The sequence below is a fragment of the Drosophila miranda genome (assembly GCF_003369915.1).
Source record: "Drosophila miranda strain MSH22 chromosome Y unlocalized genomic scaffold, D.miranda_PacBio2.1 Contig_Y2_pilon, whole genome shotgun sequence".
Classification (NCBI taxonomy): Eukaryota; Metazoa; Arthropoda; class Insecta; order Diptera; family Drosophilidae; genus Drosophila; species Drosophila miranda.
Genome location: NW_022881614.1, coordinates 6,804,855 through 6,832,720, shown reverse-complemented (window position 1 = coordinate 6,832,720; position 27,866 = coordinate 6,804,855). Strand labels below are relative to the sequence as shown.

At 49.4% G+C, this 27,866-nt stretch overlaps 1 protein-coding gene across 5 annotated transcripts in view; it reads left to right on the top strand.

The window, feature by feature from the left end:
• Positions 1-27,421, top strand: part of LOC117192446 — a 33,621-nt gene extending 6,200 nt beyond the window's left edge. For 2 of the 5 annotated variants that reach the window (XM_033397131.1, XM_033397132.1), the window contains 5 exons: positions 23,146-23,759; positions 23,818-24,062; positions 24,119-24,449; positions 24,510-26,214; positions 26,281-27,421. In XM_033397131.1, coding sequence (XP_033253022.1) covers positions 23,169-23,759; positions 23,818-24,062; positions 24,119-24,449; positions 24,510-26,214; positions 26,281-26,588 — 3,180 coding nt within the window. In that variant the 5' untranslated portion in view covers positions 23,146-23,168 and the 3' untranslated portion in view covers positions 26,589-27,421. Of the gene's footprint in view, positions 1-7,296; positions 7,382-17,688; positions 17,834-22,500; positions 22,598-23,145; positions 23,760-23,817; positions 24,063-24,118; positions 24,450-24,509; positions 26,215-26,280 lie in introns of those variants that run through there. The other 3 variants (XM_033397130.1, XM_033397133.1, XM_033397129.1) reach the window with 3 other exon arrangements.
• Positions 27,422-27,866: the final 445 nt, after the last annotated feature.

Below are 27,866 nucleotides of genomic sequence, written 5' to 3'. Positions count from 1 at the left end.
CTAAGAAAAAAACTTACAGACGGATGTTATTTACACCGACTTTAGTAAAGCATTCGACTCTTTAAACCATTCCCTTTTAGCGCATAAACTTGACCTTTTAGGGTTTCCGCCCAACCTCCTGAGATGGATTTCTAGCTATCTTTGTTCTAGGTCTCAAAGAGTCCTCTTCAAAAACTCCCTCTCTTTACCAGTAAAGGTTTCTTCGGGAGTACCACAAGGCAGCCATCTAGGCCCCTTACTCTTCACACTCTTTATTAATGACTTACCTTCAGTATTAACATACTCTCGAGTACTTATATATGCGGATGATGTTAAACTCTGTGTCCAGTACAAGGACATTTCATTTCATTCTCGCTTGCAATCCGATCTCAATAACTTTCAGTCATGGTGTTGTGCAAACTTGTTACACCTTAATGCCTCGAAATGCAAAGTTATGACATTTCATCGTTCTAGCCCTTTGTTGGCTCCCTACACCCTATTTGGTGGTTCTCTTGAGAGAATTACCCTGGTGGATGATCTGGGTGTTATGTTAGACCCCAAGTTAAAGTTTTCCGAACACATTTCTACCATGGTAAATAAGGCCATGGGCGTGCTTGGGTTTATAAAGAGGTGGTCAAAGGAATTTGACGACCCCTATATAACAAAGACTCTCTATACCTCGCTTGTTCGTCCGATCTTAGAATACGGCTCCTGTGTATGGTGCCCTCAGTACAAAGTACACCAGGACCGTATAGAATCAGTACAGAAAAACTGTTTACTCTTTGCTCTGCGGGGCCTTAACTGGGATGGGGGTGTAAGACTCCCATCTTACTCTAGTAGACTACTATTAGTAAACCTCCCATCCTTAGTTAACCGTAGAAAAATGCTTGGTGTGATATTTATGCACAACTTGATCAGGGGTGACATAGACAGCCCTGATCTGTTGAGCCGCATAAACTTCACGATTCCTATTAGACTGACTATAAATTTTATACCGTTGTTGCTTCCACTTTGTAGATCGAATTATTCCCTGCATGAACCGTTTAGGGTCTTATGCTCGGATTATAATTCCCTCACCATATTATATCCACCACTAATTCTCTTCCTCTTATTAAATTATTAATCCTTACACACCTTTCTATTAATTAGTAACTGTAGTGGTATTTGTACTTTGATTGCATGCTTAGTTTCTTAGTAAGTTTAGTACTAATTTTCCTCGAATGTTAGTCTAATAGCTATCTTTCTTGCATGTTCGCGTTTGGTTCGGCTACGCACCGCGCGTCATGCGGCAGCGCCCCTCGGTCGGTTGGGCGGGAGGAGGGCTGCGTTTTGCCTGGGATCCGCGCGTAACAGCCTTCTGCTGGTGTCACACGGGCCACTTGACGGTGCAGTAACTGCATCGCCTCTTGAAAAATGCAGTCATTGCATGTCTACGTCCACAATTAAAACCCCTAAAATAGTGAGGCGTTTTACTTATTAGCAGCGAAGAGACAACACGAAAGAGAGACGCCTACTACGGCCACGCAGCAAAGAGAGCCGACATGGAAGAGAAGGAAACGAAGAGACTCGCCGGTCGCTCTTACGCCCACGCAGCCAAAGCAAGAGAGAGAACGGCCGAAGGCAAAGGAACAGCATGCAAGAGAGCGAAGCGGCAGAGAAGCCGCCGATCGCCCACGCAGCCGAGGCCGACAGCCGAAAGCTGCGCAGCCACGAAGCGGCGGAGAAGCTGCAAAAGGTAAAGCAGAGGCCTGGCACGGTCCAGCGCGAGCCAAGCTCGAGAGTGATCTCGGAGGGCTGAGCCAGACCGGTTGTGCGTCGGAAGCCAAAATAGATTTAAAAACTAGCCGTGACCGCGCCGTGTTCGCAATAAGCCGGACGCGGTGAATAAAACCCAGCTGTGACCGCGGTGTGCAAAGGAAGCCACCGACGTGACGAGGACCGGCCGCCGGACCCAAGGAAGGGAAAGCAAGGGTGAGCCACCTCACGTATGTGAGCTCTGGGGGGGATAGATCGGTGCAGTAGGCAGGGTGTACGCACAGAACCAGAAGTTTTCCCGAAAATGTTGTAAATTTTTGTCATTTATTCCCCCCACAATAAAGACACCAACCTCAACCCAATCTCTGCCTCAGAACATTCGCCCGTAGGAGTCACTCACCCCCCTCACTCTCTCTTCCCTTTTCCCGGGAGGCCCGGCGAAGTGGATGTGAGTCGTGGATTCATGCGGCATTCACCAAGCTGGGTTTTCCCTCTCCTATACCTTTCTCCCCTGGGGACCCGGCGATGCTGGATGTGAGTCGTGGATTCACGCGGCATTCGCAAAGCTGGGTTCCCTCTCCTACACCCTCGCCCGGGGGACCCGGCGACGCAGATGTGAGTCGTGGATCATGCGGCATCTGCTAGGCTGGGCTCCCCTCTCCCACACCTTTCCGATCCCCGAACCAAACCCCGTCTCCCGCCACACATGACCCCCAACGCCCGTCTCTGCAGCTCCCAAGCACGGCTTCACCCACGCCTCGAGGCCGGGCCAGGCCCGACCGTCCCACGATCCACCCCACGGGCGCGCTTTCGCCACGAGCGGCTCTCCCCTTAGGTCCTCACACAACAAATTTTGCTGTGGGGAAGGACCGGGCCCTGGACAGACTGAGAAGCTGTACCTCGGCCTGAGAACTTCCTTACAGATGGCGCCCGAGCAGGGACTCACGAGGGGAGAGTCGGTGAGCATAGGGAATAAGTGAAAAGCAGTTAAAAGTGAAAAGGGAACCAAGCAGCAGCCAACAATTAAAAGGCAAGACCCACAAAAGCAAAACAGCAAACGATGCTTAGGAGCCACGGATCAGAAAAAGCAGCAGGAGAAAAGGAAGGAAAACTTAAAATCAGTGATTAGCAGCCAAAAATCAGAGGCCCGGCGAATAGCCAGCACCAATCTTTGATCCCTCGACTTATGTACAGCTGAGGCTGGTTTCTCTAATACCCCCCAAGCAACAGCCGCCGGCACGTGTCCCAGGCGCACCGGCGAAAACCACGCGGGGAAAAAAAAACCACGCAGCCAGCCACCTACGAGGCAGAAAGAGACGGGGAGAGACGCGAAAAACCACGCGGCTAGCCACCTACGCGACAGAAAGAGACGGGGAGAGACGCCGAAGACACAGCACCGCGTGCCGGGAGAAAATGGCCGCGGACGGCGCCTAAAACTTTGGCACGCGACGGCGACAAAGCGGCACCAGCGACAGAGTAGCAAAGCAGCAGCAGCGGCGCAGCGGCAGAGCAGCAAAGCAGCAGCGACAGAGCAACGAGGCAGCGGCAGAGCGGAGAAGCAGCAGTGCCAGAGCAACGTGTCAGCGGCAGAGCGGAGAAGGCGCAGCGACAGAGCAGCGAGGCAATGACAGAGCAGCGAGGCAGTGACAGAGCAGCGAGACAGTGACAGAGCAGCCAAGCAGTAACAGAGCAGCGAGGCAGTGACAGAGCAGCGAGACAGTGACAGAGCAGCCAAGCAGTGACAGAGCAGCCAAGCAGCGAAGCAGCGGTAGAACAACGGAGCAGCGAGGGACAGCCGGCGATCGCAGAGGAGCAGCTACATGGCAGAGGAGCCCTCGGCCACAAAGACATGGCCACGGCCAATATGAGGCGGAGCAGGAACACCGGTCAGGACAGTTGTTACCGAGCAGTCAGACAGTCATTACCGGGCAGTCAGGTAGTTGTTACCGAGCAGTCACACAGTTACCACCGAGCAGTCAGACAGAACCTTTCCCTGTACCGCGCCACGTATCCTTCGACAGGATCATCCAACCCAGTGCTGTGTATCCTAGTACAGGATCACCGATCTAGTACCGTGCCGCGTGCCCTTCGAACAGGATCCCCCACCCCAGTGCCGTGTATCCTAGTATAGGATCACCGATCCAGTACCGTGCCGCGTGTCCTTCGAACAGGACTCTCCACCCAGTGCCGCGTATCCTAGTACAGAAGCCCCAGACCCAGTACCGTGCTGAACAGGACTCGTACCGGTGCCCCGATTAGTGTACCAGGATCAGGATGAACATCCGCTGGATAGCGTCCCGCAGGAAGGACGAGCTGCAGAGCCTAGCTAAGGAGTTTGGACTAGGAGAAACTGGGACTGTAGAGGACCTACGGAGCCGGATCACCGCATTCATCGCACGCCCTGGGCACCCCGAAGCCGTGCAGGCAAGGCTGGACAAATTGGCTACGCACTTTGGGAACATACCGAGACCCAGGGACCACCGGAGTCCAGCCACGTCACCCGGGCCAGAGAGCCGGACGAAGATGGAAGACAGCAAGGAGGGACCAAAACTGCGATTAATTGTACCCGAGCTGCCCAGCACGAGCCAAGGATCCACCCACGGATACCGCGAGTCAGCAACCGAGACACCGGCCGCCCAGGACGAGCAACCACAACGAGCTGCCCAAGGACCACTCCAAGGAACCAGACCAGAGGCGTCCAGCAAGAACCACGCGCTAGTACCCACTACCGCTGGACCCCTGGCCACGCCTAGCCACCAGACAACCACGGAAGGAGAACATCCACGTCTTCCTCAGGGACATCGGGTCTCACGTCCCGGAGGGGGTGAGATCTCGTACTCGTTACTGGCGGACAAACTCCGGAAATGGGGATTTACTTTCGACGGCCACGCGGACCCACTAGCGTTCATCGAAAGGCTCGAGGAGCGAGTGGAATGATACGGCGGGAGCCCAGAGCAGTTGCCGCGAGCCATCTCCGGTCTCCTTACAGGTAAGGCCGAAGGATGGTTCCGAACTTTTCAGATGCAGGGACAGAATTGGACAGACTTTCGGAAAGAATTCCTAGAATTCTTCCTGCCCCCCAGATACTTCCAGCGGCTGGAAGACACCATACGAAGTCGGGAACAGAAGCCCAAGGAATCCTTCCGCGATTACCTTATCGAGTTGCGTCTGATGATGCAACGAGCCCAGTATACTCGGGAACAGGAACTCGAGCGGATCTACGAAAATCTCCGTCCAGAGTATCAAATGTATACGCGCAGACAAGATTTCCGATCACTCACAGAATTGACCCAGCTCGTCGAAACCGCGCGGGACCGAGACGCACTCCGCAGCATCGGGACCACGCAGAACCATCGACCCCGTGCCGCCTTTACCGGCAATGGAACCAACCCCCAACGGGGCAACACACACGAGACGCCCGGGAAAACCGAGATCGCCAACCGAGGAATCGGCCAGGAGGAAGAGCAAGCGATCGATGTACAACGAGCCTGCCGGAACTGTGGGGAAAACGGCCATTTCAGTGGGGCGTGCACAAACCGACAGAAGCTGTTCTGTTGGGAATGTGGCCACCGAGGGGTCCGCACCATCAACTGCTGCCGGAAACCAGCGTCGGGAAACGGGTCGGGTCTCCGCCCAACTGGGACATGGACGGAGGAGCGCACCCAGGAACAGGAGAAACCCACCCATTAAGCATGACCGGAGGAAGGATCGCTGCCCTGGTGGACATCAATGGGAGAGCATTTGCGGCCACCCTCGACACTGGAGCCACACGATCCTTCATCAGTGAGCGGCTGGCGAAGGAGATAGGGACGACCGAGAACAGGCGAGAGGTGAGGACCAGGATCCGCCTGGCAGATGGAACCAGGAAGGAGATCAACCAAGCGATAGCAGTCACAGTGCGCCTGGATCAGCAAGAAACACAGGTATCTTCTTATACTCCCCACGGTATTAGACGACTTAATCTTTGGACTCGAATTCCTCTGTGGCATCCGCGCAAGAATCCACTGTGGACGGGCATATCTACAGCTGAAGTTGCAGCAGAAACCCGCCGGGACGATACCATCATGCACCGCCCAGCCACGCCCACGGGCCGTCACGTTTGCGGACTCAACTGCCATCCGAGACCAGCCCCAGACCAACACCCCACAGCCAACCACGAACCATCCAACCGCCGCGACAACAAGACCTTACCCGACAAGATCAAGCAACAACCCCAGGACTACGCCACCACAACCGGACACGAAGAAAGCTACGACGGAAAGAACTGCGACACCGATGGATCCAACCAGTTCCCCGGCACGAATCCCGACACCAACAGGACAACGCAACACAACAGGGACTTTGGCAGAGACAGCTACGGCTCCACTGGATCAATCCAGGGCCAGCTCGTCGAACCAGGAGTCACTAACAGGACACAGCAGGAAGCAAGGGACTTTGGCAGAGACAGCTACGGCTCCACTGGATCAATCCAGGGCCAGCTCGTCGAACCAGGAGTCACCAACAGGACACAGCAGGAAGCAAGGGACTTAGGCAGAGACAGCTACGGCTCCACTGGATCAATCCAGGGCCAGCTCGTCGAACCGGGAGTCAGCAACAGGACCCAGGAATCACCAGGATACTCCAGCAAAGATAGCTGCGGCCCCGCGGGATCAATCCAGGGCCAGCTCATCGAACCGGGAGTCACCACGTAGTCACCCAACACGACAGACATCACGCAAGCCACGAACCCCGATACCACAGGACGAGATCACAGAAACCCCGACGACGGACTACCAACTGGAGCCATTAGCCAACGCCGAGATAGCTCGGGAACGCAACCCGTTTCGCCCAGCCGACTCGGATGACTACGAGAACGCGATCTTGGCCACCATTACCGCCCTGGAACTGGAGGACCTATCGCCGTGGCAGCAAGCCCTATACCCCACAACAAAACCCCACGGAACGAGCCAACAGGACGATCAAAACCATGATCGCCCAGTACATCGATGGAGACCAGCGGACATGGGACGAGCTGCTTACCGAACTCAGCCTAGCACATCGGACACCACAGGCTTCAGCCCAGCATTCATCGTACTCGGCCGGGAACCTCGTTTGCCTGGAGCCTTGTACGAAGAGGCGACCCCAGGACTAGGCGAAGTGACAGAGATCCCAACCGACAAGGCCAAGCGACTCAAGGAAATCTTCGCCATCGTACAGGAAAATACCCAGCAGGCATCACAGACGCAGAGCAGGAACTACAACCTACGTCGACGCGAATGGAGACCCACGATCGGGACGCTCGTGATGCTACGCCAACATCACCTGTCCAAAGCGGCGGACAACTTCGCTGCCAAACTGGCTCTCAAATATGAGGGGCCTTACAAAGTAGTAAAATTTATTTCCCCCACCATAGCACGACTCCAGAAGCATCCGCGAAGACAACGACGAACGGCCGGACTAGCCGACCTCAAGGCCTACCACGACCACGAGCACACCCTCACCAGCGACGACGTCGAGCACACCCTCACCAGCGAAAACGAAGAAGACAACGAAGACAACGATGAGGACGACCCCAGCACCAGGAAAACCGCGAGTTCATGAGGGCCACTTATGGTAGTGCGCTGCCGTAATGTCCTCGCCCCACAAGGGGCAACCGCGTACACACGCAGTAAGATAGCTTAACTCCCCTTAGGGGATTAGAGTAAGAAATAGCCAGAAACTAGAAAATGCACCGATCAGGGAAACCCAGGGTACAGGGCACATCAGTGGCACAGGTCAGGTTCTAACCAAACAAGGTTTCTTCCCCCCACCAGATCCGACATGGATAACCCAAGGACGAGCGACGCACAGCCTCTAGAGGCAGAGGATGGCACGGAAGTGCATCCTAGGGGTGCGTCGCCGCCCAGCTCAAGGCAACCACGGTCCACGACCAGCCAACCACAAGCAAGGCACCACTCCCCGACCCCGCAAGCAGAACCGGGCAACATCACGTAGCATGGACCATCAACAGGAGAACCCAAACGGCCCGATCCCGGACACCAGCTGGGACGACGGGTGGCACGCCAGACTGCAGGAGTGGGACGCGCAGGAGGAGGCGGCAGCCCCGGAAAGAAGGGAGAATCCCGATTGGCAGCCGCTGGACCACGCACCAATGAAGTGGCTATCGCCAGTTCCCACCGACCACAACGCCCCGAACCCGGAACCGACGAGCTGCACGGCCCGAGAGGCCGAACCAGGAAACGCGAGCCAACCAAAGGAGGACAGCGACCTGTCATTGGGTTTAGAAGAGGCAGAGGCGGGCGGACTGCTCACAGCGTTCGAGGAGATGCCCGAGCTAAACACGATGCAGGAGGAGCAGGAATGGCCAATCGCCCCAGTCGCCTGGCGGGTAAGCACGCCTGACCGCCGCATCCCGCAAAGCCTGTTGGAAGGCGCCAGCGCTCAGGCAAACGCGGCGCGTCACGGGCGCAGCCGGATCCGCAGCTTAGAACACCACGACGGCCAACGCTTCCGCGTATGCATCAGCGGGAATTTGGTGCGCATTTCACCGCGCCCCACCCCGAAGTAGGAAGGGAGTGTGAAGGCATAAGCCTCCACAGCACTAACCACGACACCATCCCCTGGAGGGACCGCCCCGACGGCTGGTTATCAAAACTGAAAAGAGATTTCGGGTTAAACCTTATAATTCGTATTTAATCTTGGTGGCTTAGCGGAAGCCGATTGCTTGCTATTGCCAGATAAACCTTATGCGAGATCGATATGCAACCAATGCGCAGAGGGGTTAGCATAGAACTAAACTATAGACGACGGCGTTAGATCAAGTGATTGCCGAAGTGGCGGCAGCAGATCAAAGTAGTTGCCGAAGTGGCGGCGGCAGAGAGCCCCTTTAGCGGGAGAGCGCAGCAGCTCTGCAGAACGTCAACGTTTTACAACATAGGCGGCTCTCTCTGCTCATACAATAATAATGTTAAAGTTACGGTTGTTCTTCAGCGGCTGGCCCGAACATACTCCCCCCGTTGGGAGCTAGTCTCTCAACAGATTCCTTAAGGGGCAGCAAACATAGCCGAGTGACGGCCCTCCTGATGTTTCCTGAGGATGTCTTCAGGTCAGCGACGCGACACACTCCGTCCTTGCCCAAAACGACATCGACCACTCTAGCCAGTGGCCAACGCATTGGAGGAAGATTTTCGTCCTTCACCAGAACGAGGTCGTTCTTGCAGATGTTTTGCGCGGGGGTACGCCACTTCGCGCGCTCTTGCAAAAGAGTGAGATACTCTTCGCGCCAACGGCTCCAAAATATTTGCTGTAGTTGGGTGACCCGCTGCCAGCCATCCAGACGATTGTAGTTCAGCTTCGTTAGGTCAGGCTCGAGGATTTGCTCATGGGGGCCGCCTAAAAGCAGATGAGCAGGAGTCAAAACGTCAAAATCATCAGGATTTTCTGAAAGCGAGAGCAAAGGGAGAGAGTTAACAATTGCAGTGATCTGACAGATCAGAGTGCGCAGCTCGTCGAAGCTAAGCAGAGATGGTCCAACTGAGCGGTACAGGTGATATTTTGCGGTCTTCACGGCCGCTTCCCACAACCCGCCAAAATGCGGAGAGCGAGGTGGGATCAAACGCCAGTCGATCGAGTCCGCCAAGCAGGATTCGTGGACCTCCTTCATATGCGGGTCGCTCAGACAAAGCTTCTTTAGCTCCAGAAGCTCGTTCTTGGCCCCAACGAAGTTTGTCGCATTGTCCGACCAAATTTGACTTGGCCTTCCTCGAGTGGAAGGAAAACGCTTTAGTGCGCCTAGAAACGATGCGGTGGTCAAATCCTTTACGAGCTCCATGAGTATAGCCTTAGAAATGAAACAGATGAATACGCTAATGTAGCACTTGATCGGAGGCCTCGTGCGGATTTCTGATCGGTAGAAAAAAGGTTCACAGTAATCTACTCCAGTGACTTCAAAAGCTCGAGATCCTTCCAAACGTTCCTTAGGTAGGTCTCCCATGATGTGTTCGACCATGCGCGGCCTAGTCCTGAAGCATCTCACACATCTGCTGACGACCCTTGACACTGTCTTAACACCTCCAATGGGCCAATATTCCAGCCGAATTTTGGATAGCAAGGCGCGAGGTCCGGCATGGAGGTTTCTTTCATGATAATATCTTATCAGCGCAAAGGTAATGGAATGTCCCTTTGGCAGAATGAGCGGGTGCTGAGAGTCAAATCCTAGCGATGAGTTGCCAAGACGACCTCCAACTCTAAGTAGCCCAGAATGATCGATGAACGGGTTGAGCGAACTAATAGAACTGGATTTCATGACTTGACCATTGCGCCGAATCTCCTTTATGTCCATCCACAAATTTGCCAGCTGAATGTGTCGAATTAGAAGATGCGTTCCTTGCCGAATATCAGAAACGGTGAGTCCTGGATGCCTAAGACGATATATAAATTTATGCATGTAGGCGAATGTGCGCTGCATGCGAAAGAATGAATTCGCAAATTTGCATCCGGACGTGAGATCGGCATGTGGAGACGTGATTAGCAATCCTCTCTTGCGAAGCTCCAAAGTTGCTATGTTGTTAGATGGAGATACAGGCCACTTATCCTTGGAGACTAGCAAAAAGGATGGGCCGTGAAACCATAGCTCTGACTGGATAAGATGGTTGGGAAGCGAGCCTCTCGAGAGAATATCAGCAGGATTTAACGATGTGGGAACATAGCGCCATTCCATGGCTGCCGTCAACTCCTGAATTGATGCCACTCGATTTGCCACGAAAACTTGAAATTTAGCTGGCTCGTCCCTAATCCAAGATAATGCTGTTGACGAATCCGACCATCAATAGAACCGACCTGTAAAGATTCCCATGTCCTTTACATTCTGCATGATTTTCGCAAGCAAATGGGCTCCACTTAATTCCAGCTTAGGAATCGATATAGTCTTTAGCGGCGCCACTCGCGACTTTGAGCACAAAACGTGGCTCAAAGACTGGGCTTTCCTGGACACGACATACACGCAAGCGCCATATGCTTCTAAGCTGGCATCACAGAATCCGTGAACTTCTGTAGCCACACTAGAACGAAGAACCAAGCGAGGAAATGAGATCCGAGAAATGCTTGCCAAACTATTTCTCAAGTCCATCCAAGTTGAATGCAACGCTGAGGGTAGGCTTTCATCCCAATCCAAATTTTCTCTCCAAAGCTGCTGTAGGAAGATTTTGCACCTGACAATGACTGGATTTATCAATCCAAGAGGGTCGTAGAACCGCGCAATCGTAGATAAAACCGACCGCTTTGATGGCTTTGAGTTTGTGTCCATTGCGGACAAGGCAAAAAGCAGCTGATCCGAAGCAGGGTCCCACGCTAAGCCGAGAGTTTTGGCAATGTCGCTTCCATCATTAAACTTTAGGAACTTCTCTATGTCATCTTCAGGGGTTCCCTCAAGTACTTCCTGGTGACTGGAGCACCATTTCCTAAGTCTAAAATTACCACGGGACAGTAAAGCTGATGTTTGGTGCCAAGAGGGTAGGACTCACCCTCGTCGATGGCCAGCTGGTGCATTGCGCGGACCGCTAAAAATGATGCAGCCCTCGTCCCGTATGTGACGGTGTCTAATGTGTAGACTTGAACCTCGGACTCGATGGAATCTCGCCATAGGATGCACTGATACAAATTGTCGGGTGGAGACACTCGTACGCAGCGGTACATTTTACAAATGTCCCCAGTGAGAGCGACTGGATATGTTCGAAAGCGAATCAATATGTTAAACAATGCAGGCTGAATAACAGGGCCTGTCATCATCACATCATTTAGAGAATATCCAGTTGATGTAGCTGCGGATCCGTCGAAAACGACACGGAGTTTTATCGTCGTACTGTCCTCCTTTAGGACACAGTGATGAGGCAAGAAATATTTGCAGAGACTACGGGAATCAGGGTTGACTTGGTGCATATGATGCAAATCAATGTACTCCCTCATAAAGGCGGAATACCAACTTTGAGTGTAGGATTACGCTCCAGTTTTCGCTCCAGACTGATCAACCGTCGATAAGCCTGAGCATAAGATTCTCCTAAACGATCAGTATTGTTATTTAGCGGCAGACGAACTGCATACTCCCCGGATGGCAACCGTGAAAGGTTGTCTTCTTCTTTGGTATTCAACCCAGCCTCCACACAATTCTCGACTTCCCAAAACATACGAAGAGTTTTATCCAACCTTGCCTCCATCTCAGCTATCGAATCTGGACAATTGTGCGTAGCCAAAAACGCCGAGCTTGGTACCTTCTGTCCACCGCCAGATACGATCCACCCAAGCCGGGTCTTCTGCAGAAGAGGCAGTCCATCGGTGAGTTTGATTTGCCCTACGCAGAGGAGATCATAAAAAACGCTCGCACCAATGAGAAGATCAACCCGTTGAGGATTGAAAAATGCAGGATCAGCGAGCTGAATGTTAGATGGAATACGCCAATCGGATACATTTACTGTCATACTTGGTTGAGAATCGGTAATCGTGGGGGCGATGAGAGCAGTAAGTGTAGTTGTGTAAGCAGAGGTGCGAGAATGCATACAAATGCTTATGGTGGATCCCTCAGTAGAAACGCTGGTATCGCCTAGCCCAGACACAAGTGCAGACGATTGAGTTCTCCTAAGCTGAAGCTGCTGGGCGAACCTGGATGTGACGAGATGCAGCTGCGATCCTGAATCTAAGATGGCACGACAAGGAACTAAAATGCCAGACCGATTCTTTACGAGAGAGTGAAGACCTTGGGCAGCAAGAGAGGTAGACGAAGGTAAAGACGAGCTGCTAGCAGAATTTTGAGCAACGGAAAGAGTGTCCGGTTGAACGGCCAGATCGGGAGGAGTAATACCTGGGCAGCCTTGTGTTATGGGCTGTATACTATCGAAGTGCAACAAACTATGATGCCTACCGCCGCATACTCGACATTTTCCACTATTGCATGCGCGGGTCCGGTGCCCCGGCTTTAGGCAATTGAAGCATAGGGAAAGATTCTTCACTTCTTTGTGGCGCAGCAACGGTGAGAGATTTCCGAATATCTTGCACGAGTATATTCCATGGCCCGCTGAGTGGAAAAAGACGCATACAGACGGGTCGGCGGAAGAGTTGGAAGCTACAAACGTTTTCTTAACCTGCGTATAGGAATGGTTTTTTCCCACCTGATCGCTACTAGCGTGTGTCGCTGTTGCATATTCCAACCGCTCCATTTTCTGGCAGCGTTGCTGCAAGAATTCGAAGAATTCCTCTGCGGTAGGTATAGCATCCGACGATGTGTGCTCCTCCCATTTGGTTTGCGTCTTCGAATCCAACTTCTGCAGCAGCATGTTGATGACCATGAATCCTGAAATCTCCTCAGCAGTTCCCAATGTCTGCAACGCTCGCATGTGTAAATTGACTGCATCCGAAAACTCCCGAAGCCTTTTAGCAGAAGGTGAGTCTACCCTCTTTAGCCCAAGAATCTTCTTGATGTGTGCCTGGAAAACAAGTCTTTTGTTATTAAAGTGTTTATTAAGTATATCCAGAGCCGCACGATAATTGGCACTGGAGATCTCTAACGATCGAACCGAATCCAAAGCCGCATCAGCGAGGCAAGAGCGCAGGTGCTGGAATTTCTCGATGTCACTGAGATCCGCATCTGCTTCAATCACCGATTTGAACATTGCCATAAAATCCGAGAACTCGACGTATCCACCAGAAAATTTAGGCACCTTCAGCTCAGGAAGTCGCTGCTTGTGAGCCATGATGATGGTACTATGTCCGGAATGGCTTGGCAGAGTCGTAGAATGGGCAGCGGCGTGTGACTGGCTTACTTCAACAGCAGCCAGCAACTCAGCTTTCAACGATATGAAAAGAGTATCGAAGATTTCGCGCAGCTCACTCCCAATCTCGTTTTGATCGAGAGCCTCCAACTCATTATTGGCCTTATTAAATTCCTCTCGAATTTCTGCCAACATATCAAGGCGCACCTCGACTTCCGCGGCGGTCAGCTTATCGATTTTATTCCCCGCGAAGGATTCGCCAAGCCTGTGCAATCGATTATATAATGACTGACTTTTACGCTTATACAGACTCAGTCTGGAATCAGCCACCACAATATTTCCGCCCGCGCCTGTATTCGGATCGTTGTTCATGTTAACCGTTGTGCAATTCGACACAACAACGGAAAATGAAATACCGCTTAAGCGACGATGTATAGACACGATAGCGAGAATGCAAGACACGAAAAATCAAGAACCGCGGCTGCAGCTGCGCAGAGAATGAGAGATTCGACGCTTAAAGTACCGGAATTTGTCTATAAATATTCCCGCCGCACTCTCACTGAATTTGCACTTTAAACTGTTTTTCAACGTGCACCCAAATGTATTTGTTGGTAGTTAAACTACCCAACAACAAAATATTGTATAAATAATAAGTGTTTTAACGGAACGCGATTAAGCAATGGTTTTATATCACGTCGGGGGTCACCAATGTTTGAGATGCCAAGCTTTTTTGGCACCTATGTGTTTCACCTATGTGTGAAAAGAGATTTCGGGTTAAACCTTATAATTCGTATTTAATCTTGGTGGCTTAGCGGAAGCCGATTGCTTGCTATTGCCAGATAAACCTTATGCGAGATCGATATGCAACCAATGCGCAGAGGGGTTAGCATAGAACTAAACTATAGACGACGGCGTTAGATCAAGTGATTGCCGAAGTGGTGGCAGCAGATCAAAGTAGTTGCCGAAGTGGCGGCGGCAGAGAGCCCCTTTAGCGGGAGAGCGCAGCAGCTCTGCAGAACGTCAACGTTTTACAACATAGGCGGCTCTCTCTGCTCATACAATAATAATGTTAAAGTTACGCTTATTCTTCAGCGGCTGGCCCGAACAATCACTTTTTATCCGATTCTTATTACTTCTATTATAATTAGTATTACTTAGACAACGAACAATAAATCCTTAGTTTCCCCAATTAAAATAAGAAATAGGCTAAGAAATAGTGTTGGGTAAACATCGTTCGTTTATTTTTATGCAGTGAACTAAGTCGTTCTTTTAGTTCGTTCCTTTTTGTTCATCTTATTCGTTCTTTTTCGTTAATCGTTCTTTTTTGTTCATCGTTCTTTTCCGTTCGTTCTTTTTTGTTCATCGTTCTTTTTTGTTCATCTGTCGTTCTTTTTTGTTCATCGTTCCTTTTCGTTCGTTTTTGTTCCTCATGTTCGCTATGTTTGAGCTGGTATGGCAGGTCTTTTTGTTTTGCTCATTTCGTTTTGTTCGCTATTTTTGAGTTGGTATGGCAGCTCTTTTCACATTTTGTTGTAGCGGACTCTGGCAAGAAAGTTGAAAAGAAATTTAAACTGTTTTGAAATGTCGCTTAAACGTAAATTTAGTGCTTTATGGAATCACTTCGATGCCATAGATGACAAAAAGGCAAAGTGCAAGTCGGATTTGAGTATAGCCGGAGGTTCACAGAGCAATTTAAAAGGGCATTTGAAGTTGAAACACCCAGCTTCTCTCGATGAAATTGAACGACAAGGAAGTACTGAAGCCAGTTATTCTGCCGCCACAACATCGCAGCAAAAAATAACTGCATTTGTTCAGAAGCCACCGACAGCGCGTAAAAGTGAGCAATTAGACAAACAGTTAGTGCGAATGATTTCCAAAGGCCATCATGCTCTCCGGATCGTGGAGGAGCCGGATTTTAAGAAGCTGATAGAGGACGTTTCAAATTGCCCTGGATATAAGTTGCCCACACGTAAAACGCTGTCTAATGTGCTACTTCCAAATATACACAGTGAGTTAATTGCCAATGTGAAAGAGAAGATAGCATATAGCAGTTTGTCTCACAACTGATGGATGGACATCGCTCACCAATGAGAGTTACATAGCTGTAACCGCACACTTCATAGACAAGACGAATATGGAACTATCTTCGCATATGCTAGCTTGTGAAGCGTTCGGTGAGAGGCACACAAGCCTCAATCTTTGCTCTTTTCTTCAGAGTGTTGCAGCTGATTGGAAAATTGAAGATAAAATTACTGCAATTGCATTAGACAATGCTGCCAATATCGTATCAGCGATAAAATTGGGAAATTGGCGCCATATTCCATGCTTTGCCCACACTTTGAACATCATTGTACAGAAAGCACTGGGACCAATTGACAGGGTAAGGGTCAAAGCAAAGCCAATTGTAGAATTTTTCAATCGCAGCTCATCCGGATTCAAGAAGCTCAATGAAATTAATAGCCAATTAAATCTTTCCGACCTTAAGCTGACACAAGATGTGCCTACACGTTGGAACTCAACATACAAAATGTTTCAGCGCTTGTCTATTTTAAAAGATGGAGTTATGGTGGTCATTTCCCTTTTACGCCCTGAACTAGTACTGACCCAGGCAGAATGGGAAATTATTGATGGTGTATTGCTAGTGCTGAAGCCATTTTCTGAAATAACAACTGAAATTTCAGCAGAGAAAAATGTCACCTTATCAAAGGTTATTATAATGGCCACATTGCTGCATCAATCCATAGCCAAAGCTATTCCAAAAGATGATTTTCTACGGGCAGTCGTAGAAAAACTCAAAGAGCAGTTGACCGTACGTTTTGGGGATTTGGAAAATAATATTTTGTATGCAGAGAGCACCATACTAGACCCAAGATTTAAAAACGGGGTTTAAGGTCCGATGAATGCTATGAAAAAACAGTCGCAGCTCTACAATGTAAGATCGCTCAAACGGGATTGGTTGATAATGTTGCTGATGATCTGTCTTCACAAATCGAAACCGTCAAAACGTCGCCAACCAAAAATGGCATTTGGGACGAGTATGACAAGCAGTATAACCAAATAACAAAGCCAAGCTGTAACACGGCTGCTGCCATTAGAGAGGTAGATAAATACCTAGCAGAAGAGAACATCAATAGAAAGCAGGACCCTTTGATCTGGTGGACGCAGCGAAAAAATGTATATCCACGACTATACGAATATGCGTTGAAACGTCTTTGTTTGGTGGCCACGTCGGTGCCATGTGAGCGCCTATTTTCTGCAGCAGGAGAAATAGTCCGCAAAAGACGAACGCTTTTGACGCCCAATAAGGTTAAAAGCCTTATGTTTTTACATAATAATATGTGAAATACTTAAAAATGGTGTGTATTTTATAGGTTTTAAAATTATAATGGACAACATAAGAAAAATTGATTATTGTTTTTCAGCCCCGACTTCTAAAACATGAAAAATGGAAAACGAGATACTTAATTGAAACTGTTGGTTGTGTCCTAACGATATCAAGTACTAAGTACGAATTAAAATAAATTTAAGAAGTTAAAACATCAATGAATTGTCGTGCATTATTTACATATAAGATTAAAACTAGATATGAGACTTTAAAATTGAACTAAGAACAAAAAGACCGATAAACAAAACAGGCCAAAGAACAAAAGAGATCGAACTAAAGGGACAATGAAAAAAAAGAACGATGAACAAAAAAGAACGAACGGAAAAGAACGATGAACAAAAAAGAACGATGAACGAAAAAGAACGAATAAGATGAACTTATTCAGTTCGTTCACTTCCATGAATAGTTCATTTTTGTTTGTTCGTTCATGAACGACCCAACACTACTAAGAAAACCTCTAAATAGTGAGGCGTTTTACTTATTAGCAGCGAAGAGACAACACGAAAGAGAGACGCCTACTACGGCCACGCAGCAAAGAGAGCCGACATGGAAGAGAAGGAAACGAAGAGGCTCGCCGGTCGCTCTTACGCCCACGCAGCCAAAGCAAGAGAGAGAACGGCCGAAGGCAAAGGAACAGCATGCAAGAGAGCGAAGCGGCAGAGAAGCCGCCGATCGCCCACGCAGCCGAGGCCGACAGCCGAAAGCTGCGCAGCCACGAAGCGGCGGAGAAGCTGCAAAAGGTAAAGCAGAGGCCTGGCACGGTCCAGCGCGAGCCAAGCTCGAGAGTGATCTCGGAGGGCTGAGCCAGACCGGTTGTGCGTCGGAAGCCAAAATAGATTTAAAAACTAGCCGTGACCGCGCCGTGTTCGCAATAAGCCGGACGCGGTGAATAAAACCCAGCTGTGACCGCGGTGTGCAAAGGAAGCCACCGACGTGACGAGGACCGGCCGCCGGACCCAAGGAAGGGAAAGCAAGGGTGAGCCACCTCACGTATGTGAGCTCTGGGGGGGATAGATCGGTGCAGTAGGCAGGGTGTAAGCACAGAACCAGAAGTTTTCCCGAAAATGTTGTAAATTTTTGTCATTTATTCCCCCCACAATAAAGACACCAACCTCAACCCAATCTCTGCCTCAGAACATTCGCCCGTAGGAGTCACTCACGCCCCTCCCCATCTCTTCTCTTTTCCCGGGAGGCCCGGCGAAGTGGATGTGAGTCGTGGATTCATGCGGCATTAACCAAGCTGGGTTTTCCCTCTCCTATACCTTTCTCCCCTGGGGACCCGGCGATGCTGGATGTGAGTCGTGGATTCACGCGGCATTCGCAAAGCTGGGTTCCCTCTCCTACACCCTCGCCCGGGGGACCCGGCGACGCAGATGTGAGTCGTGGATCATGCGGCATCTGCTAGGCTGGGCTCCCCTCTCCCACACCTTTCCGATCCCCGAACCAAACCCCGTCTCCCGCCACACATGACCCCCAGCGCCCGTCTCTGCAGCTCCCAAGCACGGCTTCACCCACGCCTCGTGGCCGGGCCAGGACCGACCGTCCCACGATCTACCCCACGGGCGCGCTTTCGCCACGAGCGGCTCTCCCCTTAGGTCCTCACACAATAAATTTTGCTGTGGGGAAGGACCGGGCCCTGGACAGACTGAGAAGCTGTACCTCGGCCTGAGAACTTCCTTACAGTATTTGCTTTCTGTGTGTGTGGTCAAATGTCGGCATTTTTTATATTTCTGTATATTTTTGTATGTGCCCGCCTTGGGCAATTTTTGCCATTGTACTTGCTTGCTTAGCAGAAATTAATGTTGCAGAAATTATGTGCCAGAATGGCATCACTCGTATAGGATATGGGCAGTATACACTGGAATCTATATTCCCCTGTGTGAAGGGGGGCAGAATGCACATTTGGGAGTTGGAGAAGCTGCTCCTTACGCAAAAATCATGACCATAAAACTCCATCCATTCACTCAACAACTCGTGATGCTAACGAATCGGTCAACAAATGTGATTGAGTCGTGATCCACAGATACTTGCAGCTCGATTTGGTTTGCTTGTGTTTCCACCCTAATCAAGGCATCGGTTAAGTTGTTTCCGCTTCGTGCCGGTCTTCGTCTTCCCATGAATGGATATCCTTAAAAGGAACAACAGATGAATCTGTTTCTGAAAAATAAACGAGGGGGAACGTTGTGAGTTGCTACGGACACCGAAACTCTACAGTTATACCCGATACTAAGTCAGTATGGCTCTCCTCCGGCAGACGCCGCTAATATTAAACGACACGACAAAGAGTGCGTGCGAGAGAGACAGAAAATCAGTCTGAGCGTGACGTCGGGCGCTGCGTAGCCACTGCAAATTGATTTGCTCCTATTGGCTATAAAAATGATCTGATTCAGCAATCTGATAGATATGGTCATTATCTATGATTCTGCGTTTTTAGTTTTCTCGAATGTGCAATATTGTGGATGCAACAGATTTTCGTCCTTTGTGTGGGCGGAAGGGGGTGTGGCGAAATTTTGAGATACACGTTTTATAGTAAGATCTAACAGGAGTGCGGATATCAAATTTGGTTACTCTAGCCTTAATAGTCTCTGAGATTTTTGAATATCCCCAGATTTTCGTCCTTTGCTGGGGCGGTAGGGGGTGTGGCGAAATTTTGAAACAAACTCGTCTCGGTCCGATATATTAGGAGTGTGGATACCAAATTTGGTTGCTCTAGCTTTTGAAATCTCTGAAATCTAGGCGCTAATGTTTTACTTTAAGCAAAGCCGCCTATGCTACGTGTGTGTTAGAGAGAGAGACAGGGCGAGAAAAAATGAAATTGTTTTCTTGATGCTGGCTATAATAATAATACGATCCAATTCAGATTCCGCAGTCTTAAAGATATGGTCATTCTCTACAATTCTACGTTTTTGGTTTTCTCATATCTTTAAAATTGTGGATGCCACAGATTTTCGTCCTTTGTGGGGGCGGAAGTGGGCGGGGCGAAGTTTTGAAATATTTTTGTAGCAGTGACATATCACAGAAGTCTGGATCCAAAACATCGTTGCTCTAGCTCTTATAGTCTTTGAGCACTAGGCGCTGAAGGGGACGGACAGACAGACAGGGCTCAATCGACTCGGCTATTGATGCTAATCAAGAATATATATACTTTATGGGGTCGGAAACGATTCCTTCTGGACGTTACACAAGCTGGGATGATCCCCTACCTACTCGGATGTCTGTCTCTTCCTCTCGTTTTACTTCTTGTTAACGATGGAATGCTATTTTTACGCAGCCATCTCAATCATTATCCACCCACGCATACACATGTTTGCGGAGAGTGATTTCGGGTATTTCTGGGTAATGCCAAAGAGAATTTTTGTCGGGTGATCTTAAGCCGGAGTCAAGGCGAAACTACCTGAGTTCGATACCGTTTTCAGGGGTTCATTAGCTGACCTTCCTGATCCCGCTGCTTTCCGAGACATTCCAAGCGAATATCTTTCCCTCTCTCTTTCTCTCTGGGGAAGAAAACAATTCATAATATTTTTGTGGCCAAGGGTCACACCCAGTTTCCAATTTCCAACCGACTGCGCCCGTCCACAATTCCGTCCACAGGTCCAGTCCCCAGCTGCTATGCGGCCCCACATGACATTTTTGTGTAACACGAGACCCCACGGGAGGGAGACCATCATTCAAATCTGTTGACAAACCCGACCAGATGCCACAACCAGTTGATAAAAATTCAAATGAAAACAAGCCAGAAAAATCAACTAAAAACTATAATAAATTTTCATTAATGAAATAGAAAAATGTTGGTGTTTTCAGTTTAAACGCTGCTGGTATCACGACTTCGAATCAGTTGGATATGCGATACTTTATGGAAGTATATTTGTGTATGGATAACATAACCCTTGGACAAAACGTTCTGTTTCCGTGTCTGGTTACAAAGGCCGTAAACTGTAGCAGCCAGTATAGTGTACAAAATGTATCTCGATCGAATGTCAAAGTGTTCTAGAAAGCGGTTTCAGGAAAGCATTTCCCATTGATTTTATATTAATTGATTGTTCGCTCAGACAGAGACAGAGACAGAAAGATTGCTTTAATTAGATGCACTACATCAAAAGCCACTCGTATCCATTTAATTTCATTGTTTGGGGGAGTGATATGTGGGGGCTAAGGGAGCGGTAATAGACGTACCACGAGTATAGATAGACATATTTCCCAACTAGAGCTAATCTCTACAGATAGCTGCCATATGATGAATTGGTTGACTCACGGGTTTCCGACTCTGAGGCTGATTTGCATACACGTACAAGTATGGCCAGTGCCAGTGCCAGTGCCAGTTACCGGTTTTTACTCTCTAAACTTGAACAACATCGGCTCCGCTCCACACACGCAGCTACTAAAGCCATGTATCCACACAGCCATATAGCCATATAGCCGTACAGCGTGCATGTGTATGGATATCGGCGTTTACACATATACATGTCGTTGCAATGACAGAAATGGAATTAATTATGTTCGGAGTGGAGTGGAGTGTCGGCGGCGCCTTGGCCCGAACCGGGCCAAAAACTTTGTCTGCCTCAGAAAATCTTTCGTGACTCGATGAAATGTTAGCCAAAAGACCTAAACACGTTTAATGCGGGTCTGGGCCTCTGCTGCAGTTTCCCCTGGGTGCTGGCGTGGGGCAGAGAGGCAGGCACCCACAGCGAGGAGAGATCGTTGCACAAACACTCAACTTGACACCCACACACAAATTTCTGTGCGGCAGGCAGACAGAGCCCCGATCCCTGGTATAAGCCAGGGCAAGAGCTGCCTAAGCATTTTCTGTCTGGGTCTGCGTTTGTATATCTAATTAAATGCTCTTACAAATGCACTGAGAAAAGATCGAGAACAACTCGAGAACCCTCTTTTATCCTGAATAGACTATAGCGAAGGGTATTGATTATTTCCAGCTCTTCTGGAATTCTTTGAACTACATTCGGAGGCATTTTTCCAGTGTACTTTTGTACATATTTAGATATATCTAGTACATACGTATATATGTATGTACAAATGTATATCCACTCATATATGTACGTATTGTCATACATTGACTAGATAACTGTGTTCTCGTTCTTGTTGTCGCTGTCGCTGCCGATGTGCTGCCAAGTTCGCTTAATGCGCATTTCCCTACAATTCCCTATTCTGGCTCGTATCGTCGCTTCCCTATCCTCTCGTTCTTGGCCACAACAATTAAACCTAAAGCTTAATTGCTTTGCCATGAAAACGATGGCAAACAGAGGCGAGTTCCAGAACGGCTCCAAGCCAAGACGGAATCCACACCGAATCGAAGCACTTCATGGAGAAAATCGCATTGGAATTTAATTCAATATTGCATAAGACTAAGAGAGTTCATGTGTCGCTTGATCGGCCGGTTCTGGATTATTGGGAACAAGATATCTGGAAAACGAGTTCTAAATTGCTCTCAGGTGGGGTGGAGAGGAGCTGGAGATCCCCTGTGCTAATGATTGGCATTCAAAAGCGTCAACTCGCTTGCCCGATTCTGATTACTCAATCAGTTTGGAAGAGTACGCAAGGCATTCGGCTATAATCAAAGGGCAAACAAGAAACGAGACTCAACAAATAAATATACAAAATGATCTCTGCTGACGACAAACAGAAACTGGGACTCCGACTGAGATGCCGCTTTTATCCGAGTATCAGATCTGCAGTTGCAGTGGGAACCTACAGATTTTCAATGCGAATTACTCATACTTTAAAGGTAGATGGTTGGATGGTTGAATGGGTGGGAAGTACATACTTTACGGATCCCCGATTCTTAGTAACAAGTTTTAAAATACAGGGAGCGACGAACCAATTGCCGTTAAACGATAAGCAAACATTTGGAAACTCTCCTCCTAGGTTTTCGCTTGTGGATAAAATTAGCATTTCCATTGCGCCCGCGAATGATGTCAACTCCATCGAGTCGGGTGAGTGCTAATCCATCGCGTCAACATTCAGCCAAGTGATGAAGTAAATCCCTGATGATGATGTAGGGCATTTTGTTGGAAACTAGTGATATAATGCGTTGTATTCGAGGCAGGTGCGTAGTGAGTGCTTCCACCTCCAGCTCTCGTTGTTGATTCAATAAATGTTTATCTGCTTATCTGCATTCAACAATTACCGATAAGATAGTGGAGTAGGAGGCTCCAACGTACTTCCCATTAAAGGCTGTGAGTCGTCGAGTCAGTAGAGTTTTCTAGGAAGCAAAGCGAAGCAAACACCTATCGTCGCGTAGTCACTGTACAAACTCCTCTTGGTCCATTTCAGTTTGCTCATTCGCTAATCTTAGAATGGGTCGACAGGCGAGACTGGTGCTGTTGTTGGTCGTGTGCCTTGGGGCGCTACGGGCCAGCCACTCGAGCACCCTGAAACCGACCATCCACTTGATTAACGATGACATAATGGACAACGAGCTGAGTGCCAGCGAGGATATTGCGGACAAGAACAGCCTGAAGATCTCCACGCCCAAGGGGAAGGAGCTGCCGGTGGACACGACCACGAAGAGTGCCATCAAGAAGACTGTGGCCTCGACCACCCAGCAGCCCATCAGCGAGGAGACGCTCAAGGATCTGCTGGAGGCATCCAAGCACAACCTGGCCCTAGCCGAGGATCCGCGCTTTAACAAGATGCTGCCCAAGGCACAGAAGGCCACTTCCACTGTCATCAGCATGCTGACCGCCAGCAAAAGTGGCAAGAATGCCACCAGCAGCGATGAGAACGAGGAGTATGACGACAACTATGGCTACGATGAGGACGACTACACATACTTTGATGAGGAAAAGGAGACCTCGACCAGCGCAAGTCCCAAGAAGAGCCGAACCACCACCACCCGCCAGCCCAAGCTGCTGCCCATCGTGGAAAACGCCTCCACCAAGTCAAAGGTAAGTGGAATCTTTTGGATCCAAGTTCTATGTATGTATAACGAAGTTCATCATGCAGGTGAAGGGCGCTGTGTCGGAGACCAAGGAGAACACCATTGACACCGAAAACGACTCCAACTACGAGGACTACGACGGGGACGACGATGACGATGATGACGATGACGAAGATGACGATGTGCCCCAAGGGGAAGCGGATGATCTGGCCGACGATGAGCAGGTTGTGTTCAGTGAGAATGTTCCCTGCCCCAGATACTGCGTCTGTTCCCGCAACGTCAACAGCTACCTGGTGGCCACCTGCAGCAGGTTAGTCCGGTCCATCCCCTTTAGGGAATCCAGATGATTAGAATCGCGCTTTTCAGACTGGATCCCGGAACCCAGAAGTTCGGCTCGGACATCACCGACCTGGTGGTGACCAATGTGGGCCCCAAGTACCCGATTCTGCTGGGCCCCAAGTTCTTCCAGGGTCTGGGCCTGAAGTTCGTTGCCTCCATTAAGATTGCCAACTGCACAATTGAGTACATGCACCCGGAGGCATTCCACGGCCTGGAGGAGCTGTACGCGGTCAATATGACGGATGTGGGCCTGGCCATCATCAATCCGGACACCTTTGCCCAGAACAAGAAGATGCGCATGCTTACCATCTCCGGCAATGACCTCAGCGTCATGTCCAGCCTCCACTACCTCCTCAAGGTAGGTTTTATGAGAGAGCTTTTATTGATCTTTTATCTGAAATGATATCCTCCGTTTCAGTCTTCTAGCATTGAGGAGCTGGACTTGTCGCGCAACAACCTTGTGGAGCTGAACCCCAGGGCCTTCTCGAAGCTGTCCAACATCGTGTTCATCAATCTGGCCCAGAACAACCTCAAGAAGATACCCGAGAAGGTGTTCGAGCCCGTGGAGACGCTAGAGGAGCTGGACCTGTCGTACAACTCGCTGAGTGAGCTGCCCCGAGGCATCTTCAACGGAACAACACTCTCCATACTCCACCTCAAGTATAACGCCTTTACGGGCGACCTACACTTCGGCATGAAGGAGCTGCAGCAGCTGGATCTGAGCTTCAACTCGATTGTCCAGGTCCACCACAGCATGTTCGACAAGATGCCCGGACTGACCAACCTGAACCTGAAGGGCAACGGCATCACCAAGATCCAGCCGGACTCGTTCCTCACTCTGAAGAGTCTGCGCCACATTGATTTGTCCATTAACGAACTGGACCAGATATCCAGAATGCTCTTCTTCAAGAACTCCGAGTTGGATGTGATCCGGCTTAACGACAATCCGCGCCTCAGCCAGCTGCCCACCGATGGCTTCCTCAGCTACAACGGAGAATTCACCGTCTACTACCTGGACATCTCCAACTGCGCCATAGGCCCCCTGGGACACAAGACCTTCTCGACAATGCCCCACCTGACCACCCTAAAGCTGGCGTGGAACAACATCAACCATCTGCCGCGTGAGATCTTCACCACGCTGAACAAGCTGATTGACTTGGATCTGAGCAACAATCTGATTGCAAAGCTGGACGACCTCACCTTCATGGAGAACAAGGAGCTGACCAAGCTAAACCTGGCGGGAAATCCCATCAGTCGGCTGTCCGTGCGCCTGTTCATGCCCCTGCACCAGCTGCGGTCTCTGGAGGTGAATGACTGTGAGCTGACCGCGCTCCTCTCGGACAGGCAGCTGGGCGTTAGCTACAAGATTTTCGAGAGCTTGCGCAGCTTCAACGCCTCCGGAAACTTGATCAAGAAGATCTCCTCGGCCGACATGAAAAGTTTCAAGAACCTGCGCTCCCTGGACATCAACGGCAATCCGCTCAAGTGCAACGCCGAGTTCCAAGACTTCATCAGCTACGTTACCCTGCAGATGCAGATGACGCCCAAGAAGATGCCGGTGCTGGCCAATCTGGAGGATGACGCCACCATCCTCGAACTGGAGACGCAGGCCCAGGCAGGCTGGGCTCAACTGGCCCACGAGGTGTGCAAGCACGAGGAAGGGGCCATGGCCAAGGCCGATAGGGCGGAGCAGAAGCTGGAGAAGCGTCTGAAGGAGAGCGAGAAGAAGCTGGATGAGGACGAGCAGAAGCTGCTCAGTGTCTTGGATAAGAGTGTGCTGGACAAAAGCAAGTTGATCAGCATGCAGAAGATCATGAAGGGTTCGGCCAACGCCAAGGAGGAGGACACTGCTGAGGAGGATATGAACAACGGTGGCGAGGACAAGGAGGATGATGCTGAGGTTGACTATGACAGCGAAGAGGATGACGACGATGATGATGACGACGACGACGATAATGATGAGCGCTTCGAGGATGCCAAGGATAAGATCAAGACCAAGACTAAGACCGAGAATGACTTTGACAAGTATTTGGAGAAAGAGGTGAAGCCCAAGCTGAAGAACCATGGCCTCAAGGTGGAGGAGATCGACATGTCCAAGGAGACACGTGACAGATTCCTGCTGGGTGAGTTCAACTTTCACAAAGAGGGCTTGCGGCTGACTTAACTTGTGCGTTTTTTATCCATTCTAGAGAAATTCGGCTTGGACAACTCAGATGAGGACGAGATCTTCATTGAGCGCGGCCACATCTACAATGGCGGGTACAACTTCTTGATTCCAATGATCCTCGTGATCTCGTGTGTGGTCCTCATTCTGTTGGCCATTACCAAGGTCGTCATTATGGTTCTGCGTAAGCGCGGCGAGCGCTACCGCATGGCTCTGCTAGCCTCGAAGAATTCCTTCGTTTACCAGAATCTCAGCGAGGATATTGTGAAGCCGGCCAGCAAGGAGCCGAAGCAACCAAAGGTGCACCGGTACGCGCCCATCAATCAGGTCTAAGTCCTTCGCTTCATCGTCATCGCAGTTCCGGGCAGGACTTCGCGGAGATCGCAGTCGAGTTGCGCTGTTTTTCTAATTTATAAGATTATTGATAGTTGAACAAGTGGAAATTGCATCAAACAACAATGGTCACACCGATACCGATGGACGATTGAACACACACACACACACACACACACACGCACGCACACGAAGGCACAGAACCCGTTGTCGGATCCTACCGCCAGCGTCAGGAGAAAAAGTATTAGCGAAAATGAAAGGAAAGCAAAAACTGAGAAATACTTCAATCCAAAAATGAGAAAGAGTAAATAATACGATAAATAACAATTCCATACCATACCCACTAAAATGTATTAAATATCTGCATATGTATGCTGTACTTAATCCTGTTGCCAGCGCCTCCCAGGTGGGGGACAACAGCAGAAACAGGGCAACACTCCCGGACGGAGACCCATATCCCAACCTCTGCTGTAACCGCATCCGTTGAACGAACGTAAGAGAAGAGAATTTCGGAAACATCTTGAAGATTTAGTGCCATTTTGCCAAAATTCAAACCAACTATTTCAAAACTAAACACGAGTCAGGAGGAGGCAGAATTAATAGTAACGAGAAACCAGAAGATTGTAGTTGGAGTTTAAAAGCGGATCTGTGTAGAAAGCTGTTAGACAACTCCATGAAATGACGTCTGATTTGAAATCTGATCAACAGATGAGAGAAACAAACAATTAAAGCATAAACTTTTTTTATTATCTTTTTTCCAATCAAATCAAGTAATCGTCAAATAACTTTGACTTTGAAACCAATTCCGAAAACAATAAATTATTTTAACCAAACCGATCGTAATCTTTAATAGACATATAAACTATAACATGCTGTTCAATAAAATTGAATATCTTTTCTTTGCATAATCTAATGGGATACTCTAAGTACTTTTAGTGGGGCGCATCTGTATCATCTAAAGTACAAAGTATGGTTAGTGGTAACATTTAAATTAAATATCAAGATTCAAAAGCCAACGCCACCTAAACTATGTGGTATTTGCGGTATTTCTGAGGGTCAGACGGTCTCACTGCTGCTCTCTCCAGCGACGAAAAGTTATATTGAGCAAATGGGGTGGATTTTACCGTGCATGCGTTGAATTTTCCGGGCCATTTTGCCTGTTGTCCATACCTCTTTTTTTCAGCGATTTCCCAGCGGGCGCACTTGAATTTGAATGAAACGGCCAACGGCCAAAAAGATAAGATTATCCAGAGGTAAGGAGTAGCCAAACAGAAGCTG